Source organism: Alosa pseudoharengus, unplaced genomic scaffold (assembly GCF_046254945.1).
Source record: "Alosa pseudoharengus isolate Yale_2024_CS ecotype anadromous, Long Island Sound unplaced genomic scaffold, YU_APseudo_1.1 YU_APseudo_1.1_scf_2, whole genome shotgun sequence".
In the NCBI taxonomy this organism is placed as follows: Eukaryota; Metazoa; Chordata; class Actinopteri; order Clupeiformes; family Clupeidae; genus Alosa; species Alosa pseudoharengus.
Genome location: NW_027468663.1, coordinates 11527499 through 11552025, shown reverse-complemented (window position 1 = coordinate 11552025; position 24527 = coordinate 11527499). Strand labels below are relative to the sequence as shown.

Here is a 24527-nt window from a genome sequence, read left to right as displayed (position 1 = left end):
TTCATAATGTCCTCCATGGACCTTCATGACAGCCGATCCAAACACACCTTCATTACGTCTAGGTCTGTACAGTATACAGACGTCATTCCATTTGTATTCATAAGCATAATTAACTATATCATGCATATTGGATCTCTTCTCGAGATGAAAGACAAGCCTACTATAATGGCACAGAACAGCTTTAAACTGGTAGATTATGTCATTTCCTGAAGTATGTGCAACCCGGAAGCGAGCACAACAGTATCGAAGTTGCAAAGCAAACTGGCCGTCAGGTCTGTGGAAGATGGAGGTAAGACTTAAAGTAATTTGCTTAAACTGTCATTATATTACACCATCTAATCCCAGTTGTGCGATGAGTTACTGGAAATTTGAGGAAAAGTCGCTCTGGAGAAATTATGAATAAACAACCGGCTTGGTACTTGTCACATTAAAAAATCTATGTTCTATGTGTGTTTATTTCTGCAGAGGAAAACCCACACTCTGTACAATATCAGCCTCAAAAGTGTTTTATAATAACATTACATTAGGTCATGTTTTTTGTTAAAGAGTTCAATTTCAATTTTACGTATTCCTCTAACAATCTCGTTATCGTACGTAGTGTGTGGTTTCTGGTATGAATACTTTTTAGGTTTACAAATAATAACTTTTTAGTAACCTCTTAATGCTGCCTCGTTTTCGTGCAGTCTTTAAGCATACGCAACCCATGGAGCTGTTTCTCATGTACAAAATGAGAATGCTATTTTCTTCATTCTCTTGTCCCTTTTATGAATATTTCACCTTATTCTATGAGAAATGATTTACCGGTGGCATTTTCATTGACTGAAAACGTGCGATAAATGGTAAGATCTAGCAACAATGACGTACAATGATTCATCAGTGACTCTAGGTAGATTGATTAAGCCTTAAGTTCCTACCCCTCTAGGATTGTAGGCAAGAGTGCCGATCATCGATTCGTATTTTCTCGCCTGTCCAGTAACATTAGCCAACAAAGTCTGGTCTCTCTCCAGTTCAAGTTGACGTTGACACTGAATTTATTCTACTCGGGATATTTATGATCCTCCTCTGAAGCTATTTGTTTGTTTGTTTTGTATGGCCCGTAATCAAGTAGCATGACCTTAGCGATATCTTGATTAGAAAGGTATGATAACACGCAAGCTATCCTAGCTAACGTTAGCATAGTGTTGATGTTGCTATTCAACAGTTAACGTTAACGTAGCCGAAACGTTAGCTACAGCTACCACTGATATCAGTGCCTAGCATCCACCTAGCTCCATATAGCTACCAATATTTTCTGCTTAGCTAGTATTGTAACGTCAACGTTAACACATGAACACGTTTCTATAACAAATTCTTAGGAAATACGCCTCGTGATTAACGTTCTTCGCACCACCATATCAAAGGTTTGATACACAGCTTCTATACACATTTTCCTAGCTTAAATCGTTTGAGTGAACCTTAGCTTACTTGCTAGTCATTCTCGCCACGTTTAAGTTACTCTAACGTTAACACACGCACCGTCACATTTTTCTTATTATTTAACTTAAATCAACAGAAAGGGTCTTATGTGAGGACATTGGGATCCTAGACGTCGTAGAACCTAGTTTGGTTAGCTCCATGGACCTCAACTTTTATTCCGACCTCTCGGATGGCTCGAGGCAGCAGGTCGACTCGGATTTCTTGGATGCTCAGTCTTTCAATGGATACGAATCCATCGACAAGGTGAAATTAAGCATAACGTTACATTGAAGAAAACTTGTGATGATGTGAGCAATTTGTCTCAGTGGTGTTAGCTGCTAGCGTTTTTCTGTCTTCTTGATCAATTGATCACTATCCCGTTGCCAGTTAATACTTTGGTTTTTTTGTTCCGTTTACAGTGCTGTTCCCCTAATAATCATCGATCATGTTAATGATGTTTGTGATGTTTTGTTTTCTTTGTAGTTCCCAGGTGGCAGTGACAACTACATGACCATCACTGGGACGAACCATCCATTTCTGTCTTCTACGGTAGGCAAAGGATCAATATCACACTGTTAGTTTCTTATCCACGATTTTTTTGGAGAATAGAGGTATGGAAATCTCGATTAACAAAAACTCTAGTTTGTATTGAAAGTAAAATATTGAGATAATCTACAAACCTTGTCTAGTTATTCCTCCATAGTGCTTTTAACATCTATCTGAAATCATCTTAATACAGTATTGGTTGTTCTTGCGAAACTATGGCATAGTGTTTGATGTCTGTTTGATGGCTTCACCTCTGATTTGAAATTCTCTATTCCATAACAGACCTTTCACACTCCCAGCCTGGGTGATGAAGAATTTGAAATACCACCGATCTCTCTGGACCCAGACACGGCCCTCACCGTAGAGGATGTGGAGGCTCACTTTGATGAGCTGACTGACAGCTCAGGAGGAGGGGGGGGACCTCTGGGGGCAGGTGGCCTGACCCAGAATGCTGTCGTTGGGGGCACGGACCCTTCTTTTGCCTCCACGTATGTGAGTGCGCAGGCACAGGGCCTCGAGCACCTGAGTTTGGGGGTCATGAACCAGTCTGGAGGGAGTGCACTTCTGAGTTCCACGCTGGCAGTGGTGAGAGATTACTTTTTTAGATTTCCTCAGATTTTATGAAGAATTTAATCAGGCCTCGGTCTCTGTAAAGTACTTTCAAAGTAAGCTTAATTGAATTGTAGTATTTGATATACAGTATTTAGACTGTATTAATATTCAGTTGTGCCTAGCCTAGTTTCTGAAAATATGAATAACAGCCTATGCATTTCTGCCAACAGAAAGAAACTTTTTTTGTTTACTTCACAGGACCTTGGTCACTCAATGGACTCCCATTTCAGTAGCTCGTCTCCAATGCCCATTGATGTGCCCCTGGGTGATATGAGTGATGGTGTACTGAGTCACAACCAGCTGACCACCATCGACCACTCGGAGCTGAGTGCTCAGCTGGGCCTAAGCCTAGGAGGCGCAGTGATGCTGTCGCGCTCTAAGTCTCCGGACCAGCCCCTGTCTGCCACGCCCTCACCTGCAGGCTCCCTGCAGGACGAAGATATGGACGACTTCAGACAGGTGAGTGTGCGGAGCTGTTTCACTTTGCATGTCATCCAGCCTGCCAGCCAGCTCCATTTATAGGCACTTATACCATCATTTTTTTCCATCTAAAACTCAGGGGCTTTCGTCTCCAGTTGAATTGAAGCATTAAACAGTATTGTTGCACTTCTTTTCAGGGGTTTCTCCAGATCATAACTAGGAGCACAGTTGCCCCCAACACACACCTTAAATCAACATGCTAACCAAATATACACACTACTAATTTCTACTAATTTCCACTGTATTACTATATAATACTTTGATAGTGGATGCAGAAATTACAATATGCTGTTTCAAATTCAGTGTCACATTTTATTGTGCACTTTTTGAAGCTCTGATTTACAGCCTCTTGTCTTAGCAACCGGCAGTGGCTTTTTCATTTATTAACATGTCACGGCATACTCTATGCTTGAGGAAGATTGTGTTTAACTAGTGTAGTGTGTTTAAACTGCGAAGTGCCTGCACTGTCGGCAAACTTTGTGTTCCCCGCAGTTCTGGGGTAGCGACTGCAACATTCACAGTTCATGGAGTTTGTCTCCTTACAGTATCTTCCCACAGCCGTTTACGCGCGCTCGATTATCTCCCCATCCACACATTAGCCACTTGCAGTGGTCATTCCCTATCCTTCTCATACTCATTAGCCTGCCACAAATTCCGGATTCATTGACCTTCACCACTTCCATGTTTAATGTGTAAAAAAAAACATGTTTAATGTGTAAAAAAAAGGAAGCAAATTTACTGGTCGCACATGTGCGACTGGATGTAAAATTCAGTCCCACACTCTCAAATGTTGGTCTCAAAACCGACCAAAGCGACCATTTCGTTGCAGTCTGGAGCCCTGCATTGTAATCAGCCTTACTAAATGCAAAAGAATCATCCAAATGATTAAATGTGGTGGGAATCTCTGTTTGATTGGCTTTTTCTGTCTTTCTCGCCCCTTGCCTGTTGTCTTCTACACTTTCACCCCAGAGCGTGCTGATAGATCCGCCAGTCTCTCTCTCCTCTCCTGTGGTTGTGACGCATATGCCCTCGTTGGCGGGCCCCTCACAGGCCTCTGCATCCTCCCCAGCCCTTGTGCGGAGGATTGGGGGCAAACCCGCCATGGGGGCCATTGCGGGCGTGGGTAGCGGGGCAGGGGTGAAAAAGGGGAGGAGGAAGAAAGATCCCAACGAGCCGGCGAAGCCCGTGTCGGCGTACGCCCTCTTCTTCAGGGACACGCAGGCGGCCATCAAGGGCCAGAACCCTAACGCCACCTTTGGGGAGGTGTCCAAAATTGTGGCCTCCATGTGGGACAGCTTGGGCGACGAGCAGAAGCAGGTATGTGCTGTATGCCCACACAGCTTCATTCAACATGTCTTATTCAACACTTGCACAGAGGAGTCACAGAGGATGTATATGTGTTCTGTACAAATGTACATTGAAAGGCATTCATATATATCCTAGATGGAGACAGTTAATCTGAGCTTTTTAATCAGCTCTTCATGATTCCACTGTAAAGTAACTTGAGTTGTGTAGATTGAGAGGTGTATATAATGTAAAAATGGGAAGTGCTTTAAAATGTTATTGTCTATAGGTAACTTGTTAATGTCCTCTCCTTTGTGTGTACAAGGTGTACAAACGAAAGACTGATGCTGCTAAGAAGGAGTACTTGAAAGCACTTGCTGCCTACAGGGCAAATATGCTGTCAAAGGTAATTTGCATAAACAAAGATTCCAAAGTCACTAGTTTTTGTTTTGTTTTTCAAAAAAGGCAAGTTATTAGATGGCATTAGGTTTCTTGTGTTTGCTGCTGTTGTTTTTATAGTACATAGTATATATGTTTTCTGTAGACTCTTGTGCTGTATGTGGCAGAACAGGTACCCTGTTATTAAGAGCCTTTTTCTCTGTCCTCTCTCCGTTTTCTCTCTGTTCAGCCCTCTGCTGAGGTGCTGGACGATCCTGCCTCCCCTCCCTTGTCAGCGCCGTCCCCTGTGACCATGACAACCCCTGCTGTCCAGGCCCGGCCCATCCGCCTGGCCCACAACCCTGACCAGAACACTATCACCAACATCTGCGCCTCCAACATCATCCTGGACCTCCCGCAGGTCACCACCCGCTCGCGCACGGGCGCCCTGCCCGCCACCGCCGCAGCCCCCGCACCCACTACTGCCGTCACCGCTACTGCCCCTGCCCCCACCGTCACCAAGATCATCATCTCCAAGCAGATGCTGCAGGGCCTGCAGGTCCAGGGCGCCCAGATCCACCAGATCCCTACCTCCATGGTGACGGTGATCCCGGGCGGCATGCGGGCGTTGCAGACCACCACCATCGCCGGTGCCACGCGCCAGCCGCCCCCGCTGCAGCAGATGCAGCACACGCCTCCACCCCCCCGCCTCCAGCAGATGGTGCACTCCTCCGCCCTGCCCCCCCTGCAGGCCAAGCCGCGGGTCACTGCGGCCGCACCGCCACCCCCGCTCCAGATCAAAATCGTCCCCGCCTCGCTGCAGTCGGACATGGCCACTCCCGTCATCGTGACCACGGCAACGGGCATGAGCCAGACCGCCGTCTCGTCCTCGGCAATGGCGGTCTCGCTGCAGATGGCACCGGCTCAGCCCACAGCGATCGTGGCCACTCCTGTGGAGGAGGCCTCAGCAGACGAGAGCTCAGAGCAGGTACTGTCACACAGCAGGCACACAACAGGTTAAACACGACCATGCTGATGCACATGCACAGCTTACTGCACACAGGAGTACTGCTGAAATTGTTGAACCATACTGTACATACTGCATGATTTGCTACTATATGAATATGGTAGGTATATAAATAGTACATAGTAATAGTTTTCACTTTATCAATACTTGTAGTAGTTAAAAGTGCCTTTTAGAGACCTGCACCCTTAAAGCTATTATGCCTTGTGAGGGACCTTCTCTCACTAGTGTGGTTTATGCAAGGGCTGCCTTTAAGCAGCAGTACCTTCTCCATACATACTGTAAGTTGTGTGGAGCTCAGCAGACGATGAACACAGCAATTTACGCCGAGTTTTATCAGTGACTGTTTTTGCTGTTAAAAGAACTGTGTTTGATTGAAGATCCTCAGTGTAATGTATTGTTTTTAATCCAAACTATGTGCCCCCTTCCGTCTCCAGATGGAAGTCGAATGGAATGTGTCCCCAATGGCGGCGGATGCCACGGCGGGCAACCAGTGTGTGCGCGCGGGCTGCACCAACCCAGCCGTGGAGAGCCGGGACTGGGATAAGGAGTACTGCAGCAACGAGTGTGTGGCCACCCACTGCAGGTGAGGGAGTGGCGACTGAGCAGACACTTTTATCCAAAGCAACAGGGGCCGCTGTCCCATGTGGGGCGATGGTGTTTATGGTTCTTAGTGGTTTATGGTTTGGCCAAAGCGGTTGTTTGCCAGGCCTGAATCTGATTTGATCTCATAGTGCAGTGCAGTGCAGTGCAACATAGGCTACTAATGAGGTGGCCAGTGTTGGTATTTGTATTTACGTATTCCATGAGAAACCCCAAATATTTCTAGCACTGATTGATTTAGTAATATTGTTTTTTTTATTTTTATAAAAAAACACTGATGTTAGATGATGAAGTAGTGACTAGAATGTTCAATTTCAGCTTTTTTGTGGGGGGTCTACATCCGAGAGTCTAGACAATATACAGGTGCTGGTCATATAATTAGAATATCATCAAAAAGTTGATTTATGTCAGTAATTCCATTCAAAAAGTGAAACTTGTATATTACAGCGAAGGTACACCAGACGCGTAACTGAAGCGTTCCCTTCGCGACGCGTAAAATCCATTTTAGATGAATGGTCTATTTTTTTCGAACGTATGCGCCGCTATCACGTCTGGTGTAGCTACTTTCATTGATTATAGTGGAAGCTAATTGTTGCAGCAGACGCAACGCGAACGGAACGCTTCAGTTACGTGCCTGATGTAGCTCAGCCTTTATATTCATTCATTACACACAGACTGATATATTTCAAATGTTTATTTCTTTTAATTAGAGTATTACTTAAGACCAATACAAAAAAAGTTTGTATGTTGTAAAAAAAGAAATGATGGCCAATTGAAAAGTATGAACATGTACAGCACTCAATACTTAGTTGGGGCTCCTTTTGCCTGAATTACTGCAGCAATGCGGCGTGGCATGGAGTCGATCAGTCTGTGGCACTGCTCAGGTGTTATGAGAGCCCAGGTTGCTCTGATAGTGGCCTTCAGCTCTTCTGCATTGTATGGTTTGGCGTATCGCATCTTCCTCTTCACAATACCCCATAGATTTTCTATGGGGTTAAGGTCAGGTGAGTTTGCTAGCCAATTAGGAACAAGGATACCATGGTCCTTAAACCAGGTACTGGTAGCTTTGGCACTGTGTGCAGGTGCCAAGTCCTGTTGGAAAATGAAATCTGCATTTCCATAAAGTTGGTCAGAAGCAGTAAGCATGAAGTGCTCTAAAACTTCCTGGTAGACATCTGCGTTGACCCTGGACCTCAGAAAACACAGTGGACCAACACCAGCAGATGACATGGCACCCCAAACCATCACTGACTATAGAAACTTTACACTGGACTTCAAGCAACGTGGATTCTGTGCCTCTCCTCTCTTCCTCCAGACTCTGGGACCTTGATTTCCAAAGGAAATGCAAAATTTACTTTCATCAGTGAACATAACGTTGGACCACTCATCTCCAAGCAGCAGTCCAGTCCTTTTTGTCTTTAGCCCAGGCGAGACGCTTCTGACACTGTCTCTTGTTCAAGAGTGGCTTGACACAAGGAATGCGACAGCTGAAACCCATGTCTTGCATATGTCTGTCCGTGGTGGTTCTTGAAGCACTAGCCCTTTTCACACAGAGATCACGCAAAATTTGCAGGAAGAGGGGACGTCTTTTTGCAGCATCGTGTGTCTGAAAGCGAGGTGAAAATTTGGAAGGGAAATTGCTGAGAAGAGTTTCCCCCTGCATTTGCCGTGATGCCCCTTTGAAAATCGGAGGTTCACAGGCTACTGTGGCCTTGGTGCCCCCTTATTTCGATATTCTGCTTTACGTCTGACCAGCGATTTTTATTTATCCTATGGCCTGGCAAATTAAGCTTAGCATTCACAGCGCAATTAATTTAGTCTTTTACGCAGTGGAAGAGAGTGCGTCCACATGTACCCATTCTTTGCTGAAGAAGTAGCCTACTCATCAAACAGACATCACATGTGTCACACAAAAGAGCTTTTTCTCAGCTTTTAAACAATGTTAGTCGGTAGTTGTTGTGGTAAACGGTTCGCGAGAAAAGCAACTTTAATTTAATCATATTAAATTCTGCGCCCGTCTCCCTATACCCATTCATCTCAATAGAATACTTTACGAACTTTCCCTCAACACATGACAAACCATATATCAGAATAAACAGCAGACCTTACCGAACACAAAGGTGTAAAGCATTCCCCTGTACAGTTAGCCATTCCCGAGTAATCCGGTTTTACATTCACAGCAATGTCCAACTTTGCGGTTTAGGTTTCACAATGTGTTTAAATTGTTAAATTTATATCAGGCCAAATACAAAATAAATTTTACAAATAACGCCTAGATATCTGTAAACATTAAAATCAGAGGATATATAGGATTTTAGGATAGCCTATTATAGCAACCGATTGCATTCCGAGCTACAGTCAACTCTAGCAGGTGTTAAATGACTGGAGACTCTGTGAATTTAAAGAAAGTCATAATGTGCTGTCTCTGCTATTGCTGCTTTTGATCAGTTAGATTTGCAATCTCCTGTGGTGGGCTGAACATAGCATCAAAATGCCCGCCCAGATTCCCCTTCCGTCCTTAACGCATTCACACTGGTGCCAAAACGGATTTTGGCACCAGTGTGAAAGGGCTCACTGACTCCAGCTGCAGTCCTCTCTGTGAATCTCCCCCACATTTTTGAATGGGTTTTGTTTCACAATCCTCTCCAGGGTGCAGTTATCCCTATTGCTTGTACACTTTTTTCTACCACATCTTTTCCTTCCCTTTGCCTCTCTATTAATGTCCTTGGACACAGAGCTCTGTGAACAGCCAGCCTCTTTAGCAATGACCTTTTGTGTCTTGCCCATGTGCAAGGTGTCAATGGTCGTCAAGTCGGCATTCTTCCCCATGATTGTGTAGCCTACAGAACTAGACTGAGAGACCATTTAAAGGCCTTTGCAAGTGTTTTGAGTTAATTAGTTGATTAGAGTGTGGCACCAGGTGTCTTCAATATTGAACCTTTTCACAATATTCAAATTTTCTGAGATACTGAGGCCACATTTACACATAGCCGGGTATTTAGAGAAACAAATATTTCCCCCCTCCGTTTTCAATAATAACATCGTGCACACAACATTGTTTTCAAAAAACTTGTCATTTACATCAACCCGCATAAATACGCTGTCGAGCGCCATAATAACTATGCCAAAACTATGGGTGGCAGTGTAGGGAAAGGAATAAAGCCATGCTGGCCAATGAAAATCCTCAGAATCGACACCGACTAACACGAGCAGTAAAAATGCTGACCTCCGTGCGATCCTTCGCCTCTGCTCCTCCATGTAGAGCAGTTGTTGCAATGCAAACAGGCCAGAAGCGTTTGCACAAAAGTAAAAATTAGTAGCACCTTAACAGCATCCATGATAATCCTGATCAGTAGCCAAAGAAATTGTAAACATCAGGCGCTCACATGACGTTAAGGATTTTCTGGCGCATAATGTGACGTTTAAGAAGCTAAAACGCCGTTTATCCCTGTTGACACGGCAGCACATAACCGGCGTTATCAGAAATCTCCACTTTGGCCGGAGGTTTTAGAAATAATCGTTTTCTGTGATAAAAACGGGGTTTTGGTGTAAACGAGAGGCCAAACCGCAGGGGAATATCTGCGTTTTCCCTTCGTGTAAACGGGGTCTGAATTTGGGGTTTTCATTAGTTGTCAGTTATAAATAAAACATCCAAATTAAAAGAAAACACTTGAAATATATCAGTCTGTGTGGAATGAATGTATACATTATACAAGTTTCACTTTTTGAATTGAATTACTGAAATAAATCAACTTCATTCAACTTTTCATGATATTCTAATTATATGACCAGCACATGTGTAGACAATCATTATGCCGTATTCTGACTGTGGCCTTGGATGAAAGCCAGTGTTTCAGCTGCATGGTTGTCGAACCTGTTACATCTTACATGTGAAAGGTTTAAAGAAAGGTTTTATGTGTAGTTTTTTTGTTGTCTAAAGGAGAATACCGGTGATTTTTCACAGATCTCTGTTTCTCGAGGTCATCGAGTACTGTCGGTACAAAATAAAACGAAAACAATCGGTTCTACCTAGCTCAAGTTGCTGCAGTGAACAGCTAGCGCTGCCAGGCAGCTACAGTGCTACACTCATGAGCCCCCATGTTCATGCCCCCAGAGTTTAGCACTGTAACTGTTGGAAGAGTCAGTGGAAGAGTGCTGTGTGGCTGCATTTAGACAGCTTGAAACATAGAGTTGAATTGCACATAGCTGCTTTAAATCATCATGTAATTAAGTTGTAAATGTAAATCATAGCCTCCAAGTGGGGCCTCTAACTGTCTAATATAATCCAACAGGTCTAGAGAGAACGTAGTGGCACCTGGATGTTAACTGTGACTGATTGAAAATGTTTTTATTTATTGTTTCATTTTCATTTCCACAGGGACATCTTTATGGCTTGGTGCTCCATCAGAAGCCAGAACTCCACAACGGTCAAGTGAAGAAAGAAGTCCTGGAAGTGGGCGAGACGGGAACGAACAAACATGATGGAACATCTTGGAGGCTAACAAGAAGTGATGAACAAAAGATTATGTAGAAGAGAGGCTTAGTTGAAAAAAACTTTTTTTTTTTCTCTTTTTAATGTTTACCTCTAAAATGAGGATCTGTACGTATTTGTAAATAGTAATAGGAAGGAGCACCGGTACACAAATCAACACCAGAATGCAAGGACAGTAAAATGTGTAGTTATTCAGGTGCCTTTCAGCTCTTTGAGGATGTGGAAACACAAAAGTTCCTCTGACCAACTGGAGTGGACTTTTCAACTCTAAATGATTGCTCATGACCTGTGTCTCTCGGTCCTTTGTTTCCTGAATGCTACATTCCACTGCATTTACAGTCCCCCAGAACAGTCAACACACACACACACACACACACACACTCTGCCTGTGCCATGACACTCAGTGCCATAATTAAGAAAAATGTAAATCATGAATAAGGGCAAATGGAACTCAAGGGCAGTGGTTACTTTTGTACTTTATTTTATTATCTTTCTCCAACTGTACAGGCACTGAAATGGCATCAGAATGGAATGGTGGTTCAAATGATTTTGGCATGCGCTGGTGTAGTTAGCCTATTGCCTGCAATTCACTCTGTCCATTTGATCCCAACCACCAGCATCACAAAGCTGCCCCTTAGTTTGTCCAGATGGTTTCAACGTGAGGCATATGTACATTGTTTTTTCTGGCATTCTACATGTTTAAATAGCCTAGTATCTCTTCTCAAAGATTCCTTCAGTGAAGTTTTTTTTTATTATTATTATTATTATTATTATTTCATCAAATGGCTAATGGGGCTTTTGCTTTTCTGTTTTTTGTTGTCTCAGGTGGTCCACAGTGATTTCTTTGCATTTCTGTTTTATTTGGAAACTTGTAGATCACTGTCCACAATGAATAAATAGACAGACATGTAAACGTATAAGGTGATGGTGGAGTTTGTATTTGTTGTTTCTGTTAAGTAATGTTTGTCATCAATGATGAAACTTCGGTGACTGATTCAAACAAGAAGAAAGTCAAAGCTCACTTGATAATTGCTGACAAGCCGCACATAGCTGTGTATGCATCCAAGTCTCATTTGTTAGTCTTTACAGTAATCCGATTTACACCAATGTGCCGTCATCAGATGAGGTCTCAAATTCCACTGTCTGAAACACTCCTGACTATAGACATTGAACTCGGGGGATCAACACTGTATAGACCAACGGCCAGGCAAACAGACTGGGTTAGATGAGCCTCAAAGGTGTATAGATGGCTGAGTTTGTGTCCTACTTCAGCAAAGTGTATGGCCCCCATATCAAAATCCACAAACACAGCAATTCTCTGAATGTCTGGGTTTTAATGCAGCCTTTGGATCTTTGTATTCTTCTTCTTGTGGTAAGCGGCGAGATTGCCCATCTTGTGGCTGAGGCTCCAGGAGGCCTCATTTGTTCCCAGGCTAGTGCCTTTCCCGTTTCTGCCGATGCTCGGGTAGGCCACGCCGACGTCCCAGTAGTCCTGCACCACCAGCCAGTAGTTAGACCCAAAGCGTGCACAGTTGGTGGTGAGGACCTGGGGGTGCTATAGAAGCGGGAGGGGTGTGAAGAGTAGGGCAGTCAGCTGGAGAGACAGATGGCAGATTGGATTCAGTCACCATCAGAAAAGGACTCGCAGAGTCCAAGTCCAGAAAATCTGAAATGACAAATGGAGCAAGTTAAAGTATGCATGATACACCCTGCCATCAGAGGAGCACAAATATGCAGTCTCTGGAAGAAAGTTTAATTTTGTTGTGGAGAATTGACAGAATTCTATTTACAATGATGTGCATCAAGGGAGAAAATAAAAGTTTTCACATGAAGATTCACCAGCATCTCTATAAGGTTACTCTATGCTTAAAAGGAAAAAGGGTGTCAAGCAAGTCCTATACATGAAAATGTAGGTGGCTAGTCAGAAAGAAGTAAGACTACTTTATTTACACACTGAAAACAAACTCTGCTTCTATCAGCTAGAACACAGAGGACACAGAATGCAAATACAGTATCACCAACTTACCTGTTCTAAACCTGTACTGTCTGAACTGAGCCTTTGTTCGAGGAAATTTTGTGTCCCGAGCTTGGATGGATTTAGTTGTTTTCTCATGACCTTGTAAAATGTCAAAGGGAGGATAAAACTGATTTTCATTTAATTTTTCATCAGGAAATAGGTACCCGGTATAAAATACATCTAAATTAAGAACAGCTAAATAATGTACATAATGCATAATGCAGATTAAGATCTAGCAAAGTATAGTGATTTATTCTGATCATTGTTCAGAACACCTGCTTGTTAAATGTGAACACAATTTCTTAAATATCTGTTCTAAACAGATCTTGTTTATGGGGATTGTTCTGGTTAAGGTCTTGGAATGGCTCAGGTTCTGTTTTAACATCAGATGCTTGGCCTGTTAGTTAGATGTGTCATGTAAAAAGGAGTAGAGCTTTTACATAAGCTTCTGGCCTTTGGTGTTACATGTTTCCGGAAAATGACTGCAGCACCATCTCAGATGTAATATGTTGTATATGTATGTAATATTTGTATCTTGAAAACTAAAGCCTCTAAAATGTTTTTTGTTCAATTGACATTTGTTTGATGAAATGTTATTAGTTTCAAAAGTCTTGCTCAACAGTTTACAGAACTTCATTAACAGGAGTCTATTGGCCAGGTTTCCTCAGCTACTGATATCTTAATTAAACACACAAACACATACACACACACACACTCACAAACAAATGTCTGAATGGACTCACCAAAACTGAAGTAAATTGCGACAATCAGTATGATTAGTGATGTTGCCCAAAATAAAGTTGAATAACTCTTGTTCTTTTGGTGTGTCTAAATAAGATAAGAAAGTAACTTCCTACTGTAAAGCCATCCACAACCTTAGATATCACAAAATACTGTAAAGCCATCCACAACCTTAGATATCACAAAATACAACAGCACTTGTGTATATGTTATAGCCTATATCACAAAGCACTGAATTGGTCCCTGAATGACAAAGACATTGCAGTTATATCTTCGTTTAATATAGGGGATATGAACTCTCATGCATAAAACGGATGGATTGGTTGTGATTGGTCTTCATGCATGCACTTAGATATAAGTGCAAACAGTTTGTTCAGTGTACCAAGCACAAGGACATAAAATATTTAACAATATTAATTAAAACAGTTACAAATTAATATTGCATAATGATGAATATAAATTACAATAGAAACAATATATGGATCTGTGTACATCTTGATGAAATTTAGGAATTTCCATCTACTTGTGTGTAAAATACAAACAAATAACCAGACAAACCTCATGACAGGTTCTGATGTTTGTAGCCACAGGCACCTGGAATGCAAAAGCAGTTTGTTCAAATCGCAATTTCAAGAACAAGATCAATGCCTTGAGTACACATTTTCGTTGCAGTGTGAAATTATAATGTTTTCTGCCATGCATCACATCATGAAATATCAATGAAATGAACAAGAAAGGAAAACCCTTACATTGGCTGTGATGTTTCTCGTTGGAAAGCGCACAATCTATCTTTGCTGAAATGCAAAGAAGTATTATTATAATTAAATTACCATTTTATAAAGAAATTTAGTAAAACAGTATATTGAAGTTGAATTTTAGTTTTAAAATATGTTGCAAAAATATTTCCAAAAAAGAAAGTAAGACAAACCCTCAGAAGTTCCCTTTGTATGATCAAGATACGTAGAACTGCAGCTCTCTAGAACCACATAAATGAGGATGAGGATGTTACAACGTGTTGCCGTAAGTGCTTTGAGTGTCAAGAAAAGCGATAAATAAATGTAACCAACAAAAATCAACTGTATAGTCAGCAAGGTTATTGCTGACTATCCAGAATTGCACTGCAATTCAACAATGACTTATGTACACATGGACATTGAGCATATGTAAATATATAAACAGTATCTGCAAATACTGCTATTTAAAAGCACCAGAGATCCTCAATAAAATGGGATGAGGATTCCGACATGCAGAAAAGCAGATCTGCAAATCTGCAACATTTTGTACAAAGTAATCTCCCAAAATGAACACAAATGTTTTTGTTATTTTTGTGTAGCAACTATAATTATATATATTTTTTTTTATGAGTACTTCTCTGACTAGAACATGTATGGTTACAAAATGGTTTAAACGTGATTATAATGATTATAACATCAAATAAAAAAAGAAATAAAAGTATATGCAAATAGATTTAATTAGACGACCTTGTTTATTGTCTGCATTATATATGATTATTATCATAATGTTGGCTAAATTGTACATTTTCAAAACAAAGATGATTGAACAAAAATGTGAATTATGTTGCGTTAAAGTGCCAATGCTGATGTTAGAGCAGGTGGTCTGCTAGTCCAGCTACAGGTGTCACAGCACAAAAAGGCAAAGCTCATGCATGTTCCTCAAGTTGTCCACAGGGGGGCGTTCAGTGGGGCGAGCAGCCGTTGGCTCCTCCAACAATAGCAGACAAATTTGTACCATAGAAAAAAGCTAGGGTGACCAGACGTCCTCTTTTGCCCGGACATGTCCTCTTTTTGAAACTTAAAAATGTGTCCGGGCGGAATTTCAAAGTCGTCCGGGATTTTGTTTATTCTAGCCTCAAACGTGCAGCGAATTTGCATTGCTCTCTCTTTCATTCATGTTTCATTCATGGATAGCCTATATATCTATGTCTTTCATTCACATAGCCTACTAGTCACCCCTGCCCCTACAGTTTGCTTTGCATTGAGTGGAAAGTGTAGTGTTGAGCCTGACCTTAGCTACCGTCATTGGTCGATAATCTCAAACATTTAATTGGTCAGTCAGTCACCTCAATAGCGCAAACTTCCTTGTTTAGTGTAAGTTCACTGACGAATTAAAACGTAAATTTCCATGTTTTTGTCTCGGTCGATATCAACATGAAGCTGAGTGCCTGACCTGCAAAGCAAGCACTTACATGTCGGTCGCAAATAAAGGTGCCAACGACCGACCTACAGGTAGGCTACACAATATTCAGCAAAGCATCGAAACGGCAGCGAGGGGTGAGAGCCCATCAGCTAAACTGACAGAGTTTTTCGACCTTAACATTACGTCTCCAAAAACATTTTGATGGCACATCAACTCATAACCATAGACTGTAAAAAATATAACACGACGAACACTTCTGCCATTGTCTGAGCGGCCTTCTCTGGACGATTGCCGACCTAGCAACTTTCTAGCTTTGGGTAGGAAACTGCACTTTGGTTAAACTGCCTTTAAGGGATAGCCTGCACACAACAGCAGATGTCAATAATCCTCTATCTATATATGCAGGTGAATTAAATATGTTGGCATAACATAAGGGATAGATGTAGGCCTATTTCTTTACAAAAAAAAACCTAACAATAATGGGTTGAAAAGAGGCCTATAGCCCAGACATGATTGAATAGATATAAGAAAATGGACAACATATCCACATCAGTCCCCATCAACACAACTGTTTTCACAGGTCAGGATTATTAAGCTCTAAAACAGATTGTTCAAAATTATAGAGCTAGGCTACTGTAAAAGTTTGTATTTTCAGAAACACCTTGGATCAAATTTAGAGATATGCAACATTAAAGATGGGTTGCCATCCAAATATATTTTGCGCGTATATATTAAGCTCTTTATCATACATAGTCACCATGTCTGTTGACCCCCCCCCCCCACACACACACACACACACACACTGAAGTGTCCTCTTTTTCACAAACCCAAATCTGGTCACCCTAAAAAAGCAGTGTCTGTTAAAGGCTATTAATTGTTGAACTGACTGCCCTAATAAAACTTTGATAAAATGTTTGACAGTGTATAATGTGACATGGCAGTTTGCATAGCCTAGCCTATTATCTAATAGCACACACCTATGGGCACATTTAGCCTAATATAATCTGCATTACACACCTCAAGGGCACATCTGAAGCTGTCCACAATGCTGTTCACTGAGAAGGTTTTAAATAAATTAACTCTTGGAAAGATAGTCCTGCAATCAGGGCAGCTGAAAACCTGATTCCCACATTGCAACTCTGACTGGTATTTCAAACAGCTCTTGCAGAAACTGTGACCACAACGAAGCTGGCTTGGGTCATCAAAGATGTCCTGACACACTGAGCAGGTTAGCAGCTCTCTCATTTGGTTGCTCAACCAATTGTTCTCCTGTGCAGAACATAATGTACATTACAGCTTGCTATGCCACTAGTTATTCTTGGAGACTACATCTGTATCTAAATCAACCTGTCATCTGTGTAAGACTACCGGTCTCTAAGATATGCAAACATGGTCATGAATGATGCATTCAGCTAGCTAGCAAAAATCTTCCACACTGTAAACTGTATAACTTACATGCTTGATATGTAGCCTAAATCACCTCAGCAAGCCTAAGTCAATGTAAAGCAAATAAATAACTCTGAACAGGCTTGATAGACATTGTCTACAAGCCTGAGAATCATGCAATAGGCTATACATATAAGTCCACCAGCTGTGACCAAGTGTTTGAATTCAGGTTTGAATATTCATGCTCATGTCTACCCTGACCACATTTGTTGGTTACTCCTTGATTTCCTGGTCCAGACTACTGATAATAACACAAGCCAGGACATGATAAGCAGGATTATACAAGTGAAGACAGGTTGGAAAGCTGTGCCAGGGTGTTGAAACTGCATTACTGGCCCAAAACAAAACCTGCAGATTGGACACTTGAAAAATTGATCAAATTGCATTGATATGGCAAGGTTTCTAATACATCCCAAGCAGAAGGAATGTCAACACAAAAGCTGACGGGGATCATCAAAGACATCCTGACAGAGTGAACAAGTCAGAAGTTCCCTCATCTGCTTCTTAAACAGATGCTTCTTTGATATTCTGATTTTAATCCTTTTGGCAGAAAAGAAAAAAATAACGTTGTGAATTTGATACAGAAACAGGGTGTTAATGTATCCCCTTGGTCAGATGTGCTTAAGTGCAGCCTTTTATAGGCTACACACAGCCAAAGTTCAAAACAGTTTTGACAGTGATTTCGGAGGCGTGGCCTTCAAAAGAAGGTGCTTTTTATTGTTCCCGTAAATGCCTGCTCAACCCTGCCCTGGAGATTGTGTGAAATTTTCCATGGCAGACTTTTTTTAAGCATACAAGGGGGTGCTGACATCATGTAGTGTGTTCCAAGACTGGACTTTTATATTTATGAACTGTTTGTGTGTTTGTATTATTCCACACTGAGGCAGGATGAAAACCTTCTCCAATATCACATAGAAAATGCATAATTATATACACATCTAGCCTATACACCTTTGTTGAATTCTTACAAGACTCTTTATCAGAATTGTAAATTTGCCATCCCTGCCTGAGATATCACTGGAGAAAGGCAGGAAAGCACTTGACAAAGGCACCAGTTTGCAGTAAAGCAAGATATCTCCCAGATTGATTTGGTGCGTGTGACAGAAATCTGTTGAGCCCTAAATTGAGAAAAGAGGCTAGAAGAAAATGTCATTTATACTTTTTCAAAATTTGAAATGTTACATTTGAATTTAAATATCTTGCTGTTTTCTACTGATGATGTAAAGTACCTTAAAACTGACTTGGTAAGAAATGCACAATATAAATAAAGCTGCCTTGTTTTGCCATTAATTTCACATACTGACACCCTCATTGCATCCACACACGCATGCCATCCCATTCATTTCCCCCTAGACACTGTCTGTTTGGTAAGTTCAGTAAGTTCAGCAAGTTCAAGTTTATTGTTATGTACTCATAAAAGGATTTATCAGTAATGAAATTTCTTATGTTCAAGAGCCAGCTCAACTTTAAAGAATACATTAAATAGTAATTAAAAAGGTATATTATGTGTGTGTGTGTGTGTGGGGGGGGTGTAATGGGGTGTGTGGGGGAGGGGTGTACCTGTGTTTGTATATGGAGGGTGTTTTGGGGAGTGTGGTTACCTGTGTGTGTGTGTGTGTGTGTGTGTGTGTGTGTGCTATGGTGGAATGGATGATTCTGTGAGTGTGTGTGCATATGTGCGTGTTTGCAGTTTATGAATGTGCATGTGTGTGTGTGTGGGGGGGGCATTGTGTATGTGTTTGTGGGGTATGATGTAAAGGTGTGTGTATGTGGGTTGTTTGTGTGTGTGTGTGTGTGTAATGTAATATTACTATTTGCTTGTCTTTACTAAATTATCCTTTGGTTCAAAACTTGAACCTTGTTGTGTGTGTCCCTCTTTATGTTGTGGTCTGGGAACAGGCTGGCCATAACAATTAGGACTGATGTCCTTTTGCCCTGTGTTGCTAACCGACATACAGCCTACGGGCAATATGGGCAGTGACGTCTAGTAACGATTTGAGGAAAACTGGTTATACAACAACAAGGCATGCAGGTTATTTTCATTATTCCTGTAAATTGTCAGTCAGTGTTTTCCTGACTTCAGCTACCCCATACATTCTTTGATGTTTTTCCGTATGAGGTAATTTAAAAAAAAAAAGAAAAGTTCTGACATCATATGCACCTTTGTGTGTTCCAAAACCAGACAGATTCTGGACATTGCATTTGTCTTTTTTTATTATTAAAGGGAAGATTTCTACTTCCCACAAAAGTCATTTGAATAAAAAGGAAAAATCAACTTACAATTCTAGTTATACAAATTTCAGATTGTGTTGTTTGTCATAATCTTAATCAAGTTTCGAATTGAAGTCTATTGTCTGTTAGCAGATCAAACCAGATATTCTTGTAAGATATCTGCTGCTGCAGTAGCCTGACGTTGGACGTTGTCATACTCAAATTCTAGTCAGAATATGAGTCTGATACTGCTCCATTGGGACGTAATTATGGGGCGTGTTTCAACCGATACAGGGGGGGAATGCCTCTGCACTCAATTGGATAGACCTAACCAATCAGAGCAAGAAAATAGCTTACCGTGAGGTGTAGGAAGAAAACACACAAATCATCCTTCTGCTCCTATATCCCCTCCGTTTTAAAAAATAATTCTGTTGAACAGTGATATGCTACAAACATGTTAAACAGCTGGGAAAGGCTGGCACAAATCCCTCGAACAGGTGGTCAATCAGAGATTTCAAACGAACGAGGGAACATGTCGCAATGCAACAGCGCTGTTTTCCCTTGATGAAAGTGAAACTACCAGTTTTCCCACATCTCAACTTTGGCCAAAGTTTTCAGAAATAATTGTTTTCATTGATACAACCTCATTAAATAATATGAATTTTCCATATGGGGTCTTAAAAGCCATGTATCCTTCTAGTCACAGCGTTTTTGTTTCAAACATAAGCCTAATCTAAGCGTGCTCAAATGACGTGATAGACCAGGCGCTGTTGTTCACCTGTCCATCATCGTAAAGCCTGATTTGATTGGTCCACCCGATTTAGGGCGAGCATACTTCCACCACAATGGAGCAATGCCAGACCGAACTTCCCGTGGGGCGGGACTAAGTTCGGAATGGCACCCAGGCTACTGCTGCAGTGTATCTTGTCCAGATATATGCATGCCAAGGTTGTGCATGAATACATTGATGTCAAAGATCAGTTATCTCTAGCAAACTACCTCTTTGTCCCCATATAGTCAAGGAGATGACGCAGACACAGTGCCATGTCACCCCCTTAAAGAAAAATTCCAGCAATTTTTCACATAGATCTCAGTACGAAAAAAATCGATGCTTCCTAGCTTGAGTTGCTGCAGCTAGCAGTTAGAGCAGCCAGGCAGCTACAGTGCTACACTATGAAGTAATAAAAAATACTATAACAACTATACACCTATCTCACTATCTCTCTCTCTCTCACACACACACACAAACACACACACACACTCTCTCTCCTCTTCAGTAATTCATATAGCATTAATTTGATGATTTATTCAATCATTATTATCTGTAATGGAACAACGGTCACCACTGTGTAGCTTTGAAAAGCTATTCTGAAAGGTACAATATCCTCTTAGTTTTATATTTCTTCATTTAAAAATGTGTATATCATTGTTCACAATGGATATGCACGTAACATTAACAAAATCATTTATTTTTTTATCCATGTCATTTTGAACCCATCCCAACTCTACTTTGCAAAACTTCTACAGCTACAGCTGAGTGTAACATTGCTCATGTTACAGTGATAAACCAAAGCTGAATTACAGTTTTTCTCAGTCGCTTTGGTGCTTTTTTCAGATCAGAATGAAAATTCTCATAACTATTAGTTCAACCTCCACAACATTTAGTCATTTGTGCACATCAGAGTAGCAAATTCTCCTTCCTCTGAACAAATTGCAAATGCTTTTGGACATGTATCAGTTGCTTTCATACAATTCTCTGCTGTTTTTTTAACATTATCATTTGCTTGAGTCATTACATACAAATTTGTTGAACTAGTTATCAAATTCTGATTTGATGATTGTCACAATGCTGTAGAATTGCAAAGAGCATACAGTAAAAATTTACGTATTCAGTGTCTTGTACTCACTTACTTAGAGCAATGTGTAACTTTACTGTAGTTTTCAAATAGCTGTACAAGTACTGTATAGTGCTGTCTTGAGTATGTTCAGGTAGCGTCACCGAGTTCTGAACAGGTTGAGGTTCAGTATTGTAGCAGAAGCCATTGGTCATGTGTACTAATATAGCATGAAAAACAGTGTAGCAGTAAAACAGTAAAAACATTAGGCTGTGGACATTACACAACAGTAGTAGAACAGTAGTAAAGCAGTAGTGGGCAGTCAGTACTCAAACATGGAGAGGGTGGAGAGGCAGACAGACTAAGCAGAGAAGTCTATCTCTCCTCTTCCCTTTAGTGAAGCATTGAACAGTTCAATGGCCTTGGGGACAAATGACTTCCTCAGCCTTTCAGTTGTGCATGGCAGTGAGCGAAGTCTCCAGCTGATCAAGCTCTTTTGCTTTTTAATAGTGCTGTATGAGTGGATGACATTCATTGTCCAAGATGTTGATCAGTTTATTCAGGGTCCTTTTGTCAGATATTGAAGTGATGCACTCCAGTTCAGCTCCCACTACAGAGCCAGCTTTCCTTACCAGTCTGTCAAGTCGCCCAGCATCCTTCTTCTTTGTGCTTCACTACACTACACTACACTTCAGTAATGAGGTCGATATGAAAATGTAAAATCCAACCAGCTACTTTTCATAAGTTTCGACAACAGAGGCTGTACTTTGGGGCTTCAGACTGTACAGGCCAAATCCAAGACAAACTGGCTGATCAAAGGAGGCTTTGAAACCATAGAGACTCTCCAACCTCCGACTAATTCCCTTCCTAGCAAAACTGATGGCCCCCCTCTCAAAATCAACAGTGACTGATATTTTCTGTATCATAGAGCTATCCAGGTGGGAGTGATAGCGCTGATTTGATGACACCCGCACAGCAAAGGTGTGGTCGCTGGTCACTTTCAGGAGAGGGTTTACCGTGTGCATATCCAGAGTACATTCGGTAGCTGCAGAATTTGAAGAGAAACATTATTATTGCTTCTAAATAGATGATATACAATGAAGAAGTGATAATCCACAAACACAAAGAACAAAGACAGCTTGAGAGATTAGATGGTCTATTTTAGGAAATAAGCTCTTTTTGTACAACCCCAAAACAGAAAAAGTTGGGACGTTGTGTAAAATGCAAATAAAAACAGAATGTCATAATATACAAGTCTTGTAAAACCATATTTAGCAGCAAACAACATCAAATGTTGAAAATTAAAATGTGGACTTTTTCATGGAAAGTATATGTTAATTTTGAATTTGATGCCAGCAACATGTTTCAAAAAAAGTTGGGACGGGAGCATGTTTACCACTGTGCTGCTTCACCTCTTCATTTAACACAATTCTAATGTTTGCTACAGTTTTGATAATGAAATGTTGTCCCATTACCCCCCAATATAGGATTTCAGTTGCTCAACAGTATGGGGTATTCTTAGTCATGCTTTCCATTCCATTATGCACCTAATTTGACAAATCTGGACTGCAGACAGGCCATCTTAGCACCTGGACTCTTCCTCTATGGAAAAATACTGTTTAAATATGTGCAGAATTCATTTTGGCATTGTTTTTCTGAAGTATTCAAGGTCCTCCCTGGAAAAGACATTGCCTGGATGGCAGTATATGTTGCTCATAACCTGTATACATCATTCAGAATTGATTGTGCTTTGCTAAATGTGCAAGATGCTGTAGGCATTAATGCTCCTCCACACCGTCATAGATGTTGGGTTTCAAACTGAGCACTAAAACAAGTTGGATAGGTTGGATACTTGGATAGGCCCTCTCCTCTTTAGCCCAGATGAGTCCATGATTTCCAAAAAGAATGGCAAACTTTGATTGGTCTAACCACAGGACCTTTTTCCACGTTACCTCAGTCCATTTTAAACAAGCTCAGGCCCAGATAAGAGGGTGGTATTTTCTGTATCGTGTCTCAATACAATTTTAGCTGTTACAGTTTTGGCTGCAGTTTTTGAATTGAGTATCAAACTGGGCACATAGACAATGGTCAGAGGTTTTCCTGAGTCCATACAATGACAGGTCTGGAAAGAGGTCTGGTGTTGATGCAGTGCCATCTGAGGTCCAAAAGACCATGGCCATCCAATTTGTTTTTCAGCTATTTCCCTTATTTGCAAAGATTTCTCTGGATTCTCTGAATGTTTTATTATATTATGTCCTGTAGATGATGAACTCCCTAAATACGTCATAATTTGATGTTAAGAAGCATTAAAATTACACTGTTTCATCATTTGTGCACACAGGTTTACTCAGAGTGATGAATACACCTACATCTTTACTTCTAAGGGACTGCCTCTCTGGGATGCTCTTTTTCATACCCAACCTCTTCCCAGTTCCCTAATTAGTTGTGAAACATTCTTCCTTTTGTTTTCTTTATCATTTCACAACTTTTCCAGCATTTTGTTATCCCCGTCCCAACTTTTCTTGAAACATGTTGATGGTATCAAATTCAAAATGAACATATATTTTCCATGAAATAGTCAAATTTATCATTTTCAACATTTGATATGTTGTCTGTGTCCTTTTTGCAACTAAATATGAGTTCATGAGATTTGCAGATTATTACATTCTGTTTATTTTACACAACGTCCCAACTCTTTCTGTTTTGGGGTTGTATATTAAAAATAGACAAATTACCATGTAAAGTATGCTATACCATTCATATTTTTTTCTTTTCTTTTTGGTTTACAGACCAAATCATGCTCCATGAAATTAACCAGCAAATGTAAAGGCGAGACTCACATTGTTACTTCATGAATACAAATCATAAATAAAATTAAGAAAAAACATTATGACAACCATTTTTTTTGTTCAGTTTATGTTCATCAGCTTTTTCCAAAACCAGGGTCAAATGTGACCTTGCCAACCATAATGTAACAATTGTCTTAGGCATGACATCAAATATTTTCCAGTAATTAGCTCAAACATTTTGTCGACAGATTTCCAAATTATTTTACGTAACGTTGACTGTCCCATGATCTTACCCAGCGCTGGCGGGAACATATAATGTATGATGTCTCCACTCAGGTAACTGATGCACGCCCCGCCTTGTAAATGAGAAGAATACACCCGCATTACAGCTCAGTCTGGACCTGCTCCACAAAGTTATTATAGTTTTCAAGTAACAACATCAAATATCCAGACTCAT

The 24527-nt window shown here is 40.9% G+C and overlaps 1 protein-coding gene and 1 long non-coding RNA gene across 5 annotated transcripts; one reads left to right on the top strand and one right to left on the bottom strand.

The window, feature by feature from the left end:
- The first annotated feature begins 196 nt into the window (after positions 1–196).
- On the top strand, positions 197–11794 carry tox4a (TOX high mobility group box family member 4 a). Of its 4 annotated transcripts, XM_076293737.1 has the most exons (10): positions 310–1400; positions 1553–1719; positions 1939–2004; positions 2284–2586; positions 2812–3072; positions 4063–4410; positions 4703–4783; positions 5006–5743; positions 6217–6365; positions 10761–11794. In XM_076293737.1, exons 2-10 carry the CDS (start codon positions 1615–1617, stop codon positions 10816–10818), a joined length of 2109 nt encoding a protein of 702 aa, XP_076149852.1. In that variant the 5' UTR covers positions 310–1400; positions 1553–1614; the 3' UTR covers positions 10819–11794. The 4 variants fall into 4 exon arrangements, with proteins under 4 accessions (XP_076149854.1, XP_076149853.1, XP_076149852.1 ...); XM_076293739.1 differs by lacking the exons at positions 310–1400; positions 1553–1719 and adding an exon at positions 197–289; XM_076293738.1 differs by lacking the exons at positions 310–1400; positions 1553–1719 and adding an exon at positions 197–301.
- Positions 11714–14427, bottom strand: LOC143133836 (uncharacterized). The gene is made up of 5 exons (XR_012988560.1): positions 14382–14427; positions 14191–14226; positions 13635–13719; positions 12901–12990; positions 11714–12540 (listed from the first exon to the last, which is right to left on the bottom strand). It is a non-coding gene; the product is annotated as an uncharacterized LOC143133836 (long non-coding RNA).
- Between the last annotated feature and the right edge of the window lie 10100 nt (positions 14428–24527).

Excerpts from the sequence above, each read along its gene's own strand:
- tox4a (XM_076293738.1), top strand. The coding sequence starts at position 197 with ATGTCATTTCCTGAAGTATGTGCAACCCGGAAGCGAGCACAACAGTAT. Across the intron at positions 3,073-4,062 it reads ATATGGACGACTTCAGACAG|AGCGTGCTGATAGATCCGCC; the intron begins GTGAGTGTGCGG and ends CTTTCACCCCAG. Across the intron at positions 6,366-10,760 it reads TGTGTGGCCACCCACTGCAG|GGACATCTTTATGGCTTGGT; the intron begins GTGAGGGAGTGG and ends TCATTTCCACAG.